We start from the raw sequence: 9,724 nt of genomic DNA on the forward strand, positions 1-9,724 counted from the left end.
CTTTATGTACATGTTTCATATGTATGTGCTGGTGCCTCAGTGATATACAGTACTTATATTTAAAAGGAAGTAAGCATGTGCAATATGTACACTGATACAATGTTTAGCGAGGCGGAAGGTACAGTATGTTCATTTAATCTCAAATAGATCGACCTAGATCATTTCATGTCCGGTGTCACTGCCACGGGAATGCTTTTTTGTGGTCAAACAGTATACATGTTTGATTTGATGGTGTCTCTTGTTCCTTTTATTATGTGAATGTAATATATAAATAAAAACCCACAATCACATTTAGGAAGTGTCACTTTCAGAAACATGTTGACATCTGTAATCTGTGCTATTATTTTACAGTGGTTACACTGTAGATAAGGAGTACAGTTAGAATCGTAGTCTAGTCTCCACTAAGTCAACTATGATTTTGTTGAAATCTATTTGACTTTCTTTGGAGTGATAAAAGGATCATTCTTGCTCAAATGCCAATGGACTGGAAATGTAATCCATGAATATATGACACAAAATATATATATGTGGTGAAAGGACAACAACCTCCCCCTCAACGTGATCAAGACAAAGGAGATGATTGTGGACTCCAGGAAAAGGAGGACCGAGTATGCCCCCACTCTCATCGACAGGGCTGTAGTAGAGTAGGTTGAGAGCTAGTTCTTTGCCGTCCACATCACCAACAAACTAACATAGTCCAAGCACACCAAGACAGTCACGACAAAACCTATTCCCCCTCGGGAGACTGAAAAGATTTGGCATGGGTCCTCAGATCCTTAAAAGGTTTTACAGCTGCACCATCGAGAGCATCCTGACGGGTTGCATCACTGCCTGGTATGGCAAATGCTCGGCCTCCAACCGCAAGGCACTACAGAGCGTATGACCCAGTACATCACCGGGGCCGAGCTCCCTGTCATCCAGGACATCTATACCAGGTTGTGTCAGAGGAAGGCCCTAAAAATTGTCAAAGACTCCAGCCACACTAGTCATAGACTGTTCTTTCTGGTACCGCACAGCAAGCGGTACCGGAGGGCCAAGTCTAGGTCCAAGAGGCTTCTTAACAGCTTCTACCCCCAAGCCATAAGACTCCTGAACATCTAATCAAATGGCTACCCAGACTGTTTGCATTGTAGTTTAAGGGCTTGCACGTAAGCATTTCACTGTAAGGTCTACACTTGTTGTATTCGGCGCATGGACAAATAACGTTTGATTTGATTTATACATACTAGGCAGATAAAGTGTACTCGCCACTAGGTGGCAGTAATAGTGTATTAGTGCTTTCGATATTTAGCTATGCAATTTGCATTAGTGAAAGGTCAAAAGACAAATCCGTAGCTAGCTGCCAAGATCTTGCGAAGGAAATATGGATGGAAATACAGACTTTTCTGGCGTTTCAGATGAATGCACGGCAGAATACATTCTCAGTAATGTGGCAGAAGTAGTGGAGAGAATTTTGACGTTTGTACCAACCAAATCCCTGCTCCAAATTGCTTGGTAAGTGACTAGCTAGCTAGCTAACTTTAGGTAGCCAAGGATTCCGGATAACACTGACCGATTAGCCACAGTCAGCTAGCTAGCGAGCACAGTGTTTTTTTTTTAATCAACAATGGCAATGCACGTTTCAAGTTCTAAACAGGACTGGAACTGAATATATGTAGCTAACTAGCAATCTACACGAAATGTATATGTTAGCTGTATACGTTTTGCTTGCAAAAAAGGCGTGCAGCCATGTGAAACTAGCATACGTTAGCTAGCTAACAGGTAGCACAACAGTATTTTAGTAATAATCTTGTATTACAGATTAGTGTTTGACAGCTAAATTAGCTAGCTAAGAAAAGCTTGGAATCTAGCTAACGTTAGCAAGTTATCCCCAGACTGGTCGTAGGTATCATGCTTTTTAAACAACTTCCTTGTCATGCCAGGATGAGAGTGAGAGCTAACGACGACTGTCTTCCTTATTGTGCAGTGTTTGCAGACTGTGGATGAACTGTGCACGGAGAGTACTGAGGGTCCAGCAGAAGTTGACGTGGGTGTCTGCCTCTGGACCGTCCAACTATGACGGCCATGCTCTCTGCCACAGCCTGGCAGAAGAAGTGGAGGTCAGTTTGACTACTGAAAATACACAAGAAATTACAACAGGGTCTCTTTCAGGAGAACGTTCATGAATTGTTGATAGAAGTGTCATGAATAGAGCTGACACGATTGCATGCCAGAGAGTAGTATCTCGTGAATAGACGACAAACATAAATGGTACCGTAGATATGTCTTTATACTATGAACGCTGATCGATAACTTGCAGAAGTAGTTCCAGTTTTTCGTCACTGGTTTTATATTTGGACAAATCAAGATTTCGCAGATGTTACCATATTTTCTCATTTTGGAATGGGAGGGGACATCTGGCCCATACATTTACCCATAACTTGCAAAGAGTGGATCTCCTCAATCCGGTTCCACTCCTCGTTTTAGCATCTCATCTCTTAACATGTACAGACTCAGAACTTAATCGAGCATCTGACCAATTACGCAAGACTTTAGTTCTGGGTTAACTGAGATTAGCCAGAGGCATGCTTGTTCGACATTATGCATATCTATCTGTATGCTGGTGCAACAGTCCTACAAGTAGGCTAGTAGAACACAGTAAAGTTATAGCCTGGCTCCTACAGTGGAAGACTATGTGGAGTCTGACATTATTGAAAACTGTAGAAACACCTCTCTCTTAATGTTTGCAGAATGTATACCTGCTGCCCAAAACAGTCTTGGTTATGGTGGACAGCGAGACCTTCAGTGGACAAGACTCTTCCTACAAGCAGAAAAAGGGTAAGATGTAACATGTACTACATTTACTACTCTGTAGTAAAGCACACTAATAATGCTGGGCAGAGAAGTAAAAAGTACTGTGGCCTCTTATCTACTAGCTAACTTCCATTTAGTTTGTTACTAAACACGTGGTAAGTTATTAAAAGTTGAAGGCTAAGTTGTGAAACCTGCTGCTTATATTAGAGTCGCAGTCAGTAACAATCTAATTGTAAGGCATGTTCTAACCTGTATCCCCTCTTGCAGCACGCAAGACCCACCACAGTCCAGACTCAGTGGAGGAACTGAACAGGCTGTTCCCCAATGGATGTGACATCATGGCCATCACCACGCCTGGTGTTGTTTGTAAGAACTACAGTATTTTCATATTTCCCTTCCTAATGACCAGAACACCGTGTGGTAACTATTCCATGTGTTATAATATGTTATAACACATAATTCCTACAACACTAACTACTCATAGCTAGCTCTTGTGCCATAATTCATGACACAGGCTGCTGCCGGTGCATGCCATTCAGGTCCTTTCCTCTTTGATGCGTGTTGTGCATTCTCATCTACCAGTTTTTGAATGTTAACCAGCTCACTTAAGCATATCACAGAGGAATGGGTCACCTGTCAACAGGGGATGGTCCACATTAATCTCCCCCTGCCTTATTAACATAGGGTGCTCTGCTTTGGAGCTGGGAAGAGAAGCATGGCGACTAGATATGTCGATAGATAACCTACTATTCCAGGACTGACAACAGGATCTGTGCTCTGTATTCCTCTATATAATCACTAAGCTGGAGAGAAGTGACACTCCATCAACCAAGTATGCAGATAGTGTCTTTGCTCGCGAACTGAAAATCTAGCTAGGTAATATTGATTTGTTATGTGTTAAATAGTGTTATGTCACATAGATTGAGTGCTTAGAGAACCAGGGAAGTGGAACACCATGCAATATGTTAAAATGCAATTACTGTTAGCTAGCTAACTACTTTAAATATACATCATACATTTACCAATATAAGGAAAAGGACATTGGTTGACAGTATTTACATTTACATTTAAGTCATTTAGCAGACGCTCTTATCCAGAGCGACTTACAAATTGGTGCGTTCACCTTAAGACATCCAGTGGAACAGCCACTTTACAATAGTGCATCTAAATCTTTTAAGGGGGGGTGAGAAGGATTACTTTATCCTATCCTAGGTATTCCTGAAAGAGGTGGGGTTTCAGGTGTCTCCGGAAGGTGGTGATTGACTCCGCTGTCCTGGCGTCGTGAGGGAGTTTGTTCCACCATTGGGGGGCCAGAGCAGCGAACAGTTTTGACTGGGCTGCGCGGGAACTGTACTTCCTCAGTGGTAGGGAGGCGAGCAGGCCAGAGGTGGATGAACGCAGTGCCCTTGTTTGGGTGTAGGGCCTGATCAGAGCCTGGAGGTACTGAGGTGCCGTTCCCCTCACAGCTCCGTAGGCAAGCACCATGGTCTTGTAGCGGATGCGAGCTTCAACTGGAAGCCAGTGGAGAGATGATGAGAGTATGATTTGTCCTTTTGCCTTTTCCCACAGTAACCCTGAAGAAGGCATTTGCCAAAATGTAGATTTATTTTAAAGGAAACTTCCAATATCCTCCCAAGAGTTGCTGCTGAGTCTCTCTTCATCTTCCCCCACAGTAACTCCCAGTGGCTCCCACTCGGGTGCACCGAAGGAGTTCCAAGAAGGAGAAGCTGGCTACGCTATCATGTTCCCTAGGATGGAGGGAGTGGACATCCGCCCCTTTCACTTCTGCAAACGCACCATCTCAGAGTCACACCTGGAGGAAGCAGGTTGGTGAGACCGACTGGGAGTTGAAGTTATGATGATGTCGTGTCTTTGAGTGTGCCGGATTAAGTGATATGACATGCTATTCTATAAAATCATTTCTCTGTAATTAATATTACCTGATTGAGCTAATCATGTAAATGTAATTAACTAGAAAGTCGGGGCACCACAAAATAATATTTATAGAGCTGTTATCTTCCGAATAAACTCTTAAAGACCTAGTAATATTTTACATCAATAGCAGTCAATATTAATTGTCACCTTATTTCCGTCTCATCTGAAAGTTGTACATTCTTGGTTATCTTCACGAACCCTGGCTAACAAGTTGAATCAGCAATTCAAAATTGGGTTTAATGATTTATTTATTAAATACATAACTAATCACACAGAATTACATATACACAGAATTAACCATACCTTGATTACAAATGATGTAATAAAGGAAAACGTCCCTAGTGTACGGAACAGATATGACAGCTGGTTACACAAAGAAAAGTGGGTTGGGTTTGAGTGAAAGAGCGAGAAGACTGAAGAACAAAGGGAGAAGCAATGTCTCTATCGGGCCGTAGACAGCTACTCTATCGTAAATACAGAATCTTATGCATTCTAAATTACCGCCCATTTGGTAAAGGGAAATGCAATAAATATTTACTCTGAGCTGTGCTTCGGTATGTTGGTCGTAGATGCTAGTCGTGTTGGCCAACAGAGATCTTCCTGTCCTCGGATGAATGTCTCTGGTGGTAAATTGGATACGTTGTAGTAACGTCGTTGTGTGGTAGACGAGATACTCTGTCTGTTCTTTCCTGTCTGTTCTTTTGTTTGCAGCTGCTGTTGCTAACTCAACGGATAGGAGGTATCACTTCTGTAGCGAATAAGAGTTCAAAGTTCATACCATTCGCAACCAAAGCTCACGCTGAAGTTGGCTTCGTTCTGTAGTTATCTGAACCCTTCTGACATCGGATCGTCATCCTAATGTACCCGGAACAGGAAGTTATATTGTCGTCAAGGCTTTATATAGGAAGGGAGAGGAGGGCGTGTTTCATAGTTTATCACCAATGTCTCTTCACGTGGGCGGGCCACTGAGTCGGGCCTAATTCACTCATGAAAACCCTATTCTCACATTTTAGAAGCTAAAATCACATTTCATCCCCTCACAAATAATTTCATATTCAAACGTTTAAATTGCACAACAATTCCATGTGAACCTGATAACTATAATGTGTAGTCTTTCCACTGTACCGTTTGTCATCCTATCATTGATGAGAATGTCTCAGATGACAACCGAACTGAAATCATATTCATAAAGTACCAACGCATATGTTCAACTGGTTGGATAACCAAAATATGATTAATTTCCTCCCACCTGCTGATGTTCCCAGAATTTCTATTCTAACCAAGGGATGTTCAATAGTCACATCAGTAGGGTAGAGAGAGGAAAAGGGGGGGAAAGGTATTTATGACTGTCATAAACCTACCCCAGGCCAGCATCATGACAATGACCAGTTCAGAAATATACCTTTCTCCGCTCTCCCACATAGGGGTACCACAGTCAACCATTAAGCTGGTCAGTGCCGGTCTTGTTCTAGCCTAATACAAACCCTGCAGTGTAAAGTTGATACTAGGATTAGTATATGAGTGTGTGATAAATACCAATATTTACAGAAAAGAGATGGCAACAAACATTTCTACAGTATGCTAAACACATCCTTGGCTTTAGCCAACCGTCCACCATAATATGATTCCATCTCTGACCCCTCTCTGTTGTCGTCCTGTCCCCTCAGGGCTGGTGAATAACCCTGATCTGCGTGTGGTGCTGCTGTTTGGCTATGAAGCCTACAAACCCGGAGCAGCCCGCTTCCTTAACCAGGTCCTGGAGCCTTTGGCACGCAGCAAGGCTCTCATCGCTGGGGGCCATGTGGAGAATGTCTTCTCCCCTGAAAGAGAGTGGTGAGTACCTGAGTGATCTGTAACATGTACTGTTCTTTTCAATGCTGAGAAGGGTCAGGAGTTCTCAAACATGGGTCTGGGGTCTTATTTATTGCGACCTCCTAGTAATCTACCAAGCGGCAAAACAACATATGTTTTAAGGTAGTGGGGGTCCTCAGCTGGAGCCTCATCATATTCAGAGGGCCCTGACATGAAACGTTTGGGAATCCCTACTCTTACTATGCAGCTGTGACTTTGTTTTTGTCTGTCCCGCGATCGTTCTATGTAACTGTTGCTGGGGCTGGTGCGGTGGTGTAGGTCTGGCCCTGAGTGGTCCCGGGGTTAGGGTTTAGCTTATAGTATTACTATATAGTTACGTGACAGTGGTCTGTCTTTCTCCGTAGCTGTGGCCAGGGGTCGTACGGCGTGGTGGGTCTGGCTCTGAGTGGTCCAAGGATCCAGGGGGCCAGTGTTCTCCTGGAGCAGGACGTGAGCAGCCCCAAGGCAGCCGAGGCCACCATTCGGAGACTGAAAGCCGCCAACCTCCCAGAGAGGAACACCCTGGGCTTCATGTTTGCCTGCGTGGGCCGCGGACACAACTATTACAACAACCAACGTAACGTGGAGGCTGACACCTTCCGCAAGGTGTTCCCCAACATCCCACTGTTTGGCTTCTTTGGTAACGGGGAGATTGGGTGTGATCGTATCGTGAAGGAGGACTATACTCTGTGTGACACGGATACGGACAGTCTGCAGCATGGATACACCACTGTTATGACCCTAGTTCACCTTGGCTGAGGAGTCGATGGTCATATTTACATTCAAACTACAGTTTGTTTTGTTCACTTCAGGTTCCTATTGATTAGGTACGAAACAGAAGAAAACCAGAAGAAGCAGAGAGGTACTATCTTAACTGGTCCAATAAGAAACACCCGTTTTACGTTGCAAAATGTTTTGAAACTGTGTGCCCTAATGAATACAGCCCTGGTGTCTAGTTCAGAAGACTGTCTGTGCACGTAACAATCAGGATCAACAACATTTTGGTTGTAGAATCTTATCTCTCAGCCATGATGGTATGTGATGCTGTTTGAAGTGGCTTACAACATGTACGTGTCTTTCTTTTTGTTGTGTTCAACTTTTCCCAATGTAAAGTTTTAACTTTGTCCATTTTGGAATGGAAATGCAATGTTTTATCTGCTGCAATAGAGGCAAATAGTTACTTGATCCTGCATTGATCAGTTTGAAACTTGAATAGGAAATATTGCTGATATGTTAGTGAGTTTAACAAGGTGCTGATGCGAATCACAGAAGAAAATACTGTCCCTTCATCTCAGTCCTCTGTTACAAAATAATACAGTGGACTTCCCCATTTAAAACACATATATATTATCCTGAATTACTCACCAACTGTTACGCTCATATTCAAAACAAAGAACTGAAACTAACTAACTAATCTTGACCAGATGGTTTCTTACACCTTATAGTGAAAAGTTACTGACACGTGATGTCCAATTAACAAATATAATTGTTATTAATTATTATAAATAATTGTTGAGATTACCGATCAGGCACTTTTTAGTTAAGAAGATATAAGGAAAGTAACATGTTTTGAACCTTTGAGAAAAATTCAGTTTGTCTTGATTTCAATGTTTTCTCCTGTATGTGCTTTGACACATGCCCCTCTTTTAGTGTTATATGGAGAAACTCTTTTTGAAATGCAATTAAATCGAGGCCTATTCCTACTACCTTTATAAGACCATTTCACACACTGGGCAATTCCACGATAACAGAGTGAGGCTGAGACTCCGATTTTTCACGTCAAACAGAAAGCAATGATTGCAAAGTTAAACCAACCATACAACTCTATGCATAAGGATGGCTTTTATAAAGATATTTACTTGAAGAACAGAACAGTGAACAGTGGGGCGGCAGGTAGCCTCGTGGTTAGAGCGTTGGGCCAGTAACCAAAAGGTTGCTAAATCGAATCCCCGAGCTGACAAGGTAAAAATCTGTCGTTCTGCCCCTGAACAAGACAGTTAACCCACTGTTCCTAGGCCGTCATTGTAAATAAGAATTTGTTCTTAAGTGACGTGCCAATTTAAATTTACAAAATTTAAAAAGATGCAAAGTTTGGTAGCAGAATGAGGGTTTGTGCTGTTATTGTGGAATTGCCTCACTAGCTTCTATTTACTCAAATGTATTCCGTGGTTTAGACCAAATCTTTCTGTGTCGTTCTTCATACTGTCTTGTAAGGTCATATTTGTTGCTTCATTGGAACTGATGGTTTTAAAATGTGTTATTTTACGTGTTCCACTCCCAAACAGGGTATTCCAGCCATTATATGATTGTGATGAACATACCATGTACAAACAGTTTTGTAGTTGGGATTCTGTACAATATTCTGCTTCATTTACGAACATATTATAATTCTGAAGACATTCCTGATGACAGTATTTGTTTTGTTTATGAAGGTATCAGGTAGATGTTCTGAAAATAGGTATGAAGGTATGAACACATGAGAAATGTTTAGGAAGTTCAAAACTGTTCTTTGGAGATTCATGTGGAATTTGACCAACTTATATGTTTGGCTAAATGGTTTTGATTGCTTCTGTTTTTTGTTTAGAATAAGCTATTTTAAGGTATAACTTTTCAGTATAGTATACAAGTTATTCTCCTGATCCTGAAATGTAAGATCACTGTTCATAGTTTTCTGTGACCTAACAATGTTACCACACAATCATTCTGTGTAGAGTTATTGGGATTATTTTAGAATGGTTCTTTAAATTGTTTTCTCTGGCTTTAATATGATGAGCAAAATGTTTAAAGTTACATGCACTTTTCAACTATGTGTGCCAAATATGTTTGATTTATTTCAAATTCAATAAATGACTGCCATTGAAATATCTTCTCACTCTCTGGCTTTCTCTATCTCCTGCACAAGAGTCACAACGTGGACTTCAGGTTTAGGTATCCTGATTTATCATAATGGAGAAAAAAATGTGCATCTAACTAATTATTTTCAGAACATCTTCCAATATCACATTCTACAACCAATGTACTTAACAATTAAAGAATAACAGAATAGTAAAACCTTCCATTTACATATATGTTTTCTTATATAACAGTCCTAATTGTTCAGAATTGCTCTATCATAGACTACTATTATTTCATATCGACCATTTCC

The 9,724-nt window shown here is 41.5% G+C and overlaps 1 protein-coding gene across 1 annotated transcript; it reads left to right on the top strand.

The window, feature by feature from the left end:
• The first annotated feature begins 1,291 nt into the window (after window positions 1-1,291).
• Window positions 1,292-9,445, top strand: LOC115122922 (F-box only protein 22-like). Its single transcript, XM_065012076.1, has 7 exons — window positions 1,292-1,494; window positions 1,967-2,099; window positions 2,730-2,817; window positions 3,061-3,159; window positions 4,467-4,619; window positions 6,396-6,561; window positions 6,945-9,445. Exons 1-7 carry the CDS (start codon window positions 1,364-1,366, stop codon window positions 7,336-7,338), a joined length of 1,164 nt encoding a protein of 387 aa, XP_064868148.1. The 5' UTR covers window positions 1,292-1,363; the 3' UTR covers window positions 7,339-9,445.
• Window positions 9,446-9,724: the final 279 nt, after the last annotated feature.

This window comes from Oncorhynchus nerka, linkage group LG27 (assembly GCF_034236695.1).
Source record: "Oncorhynchus nerka isolate Pitt River linkage group LG27, Oner_Uvic_2.0, whole genome shotgun sequence".
Lineage (NCBI taxonomy): Eukaryota > Metazoa > Chordata > Actinopteri > Salmoniformes > Salmonidae > Oncorhynchus > Oncorhynchus nerka.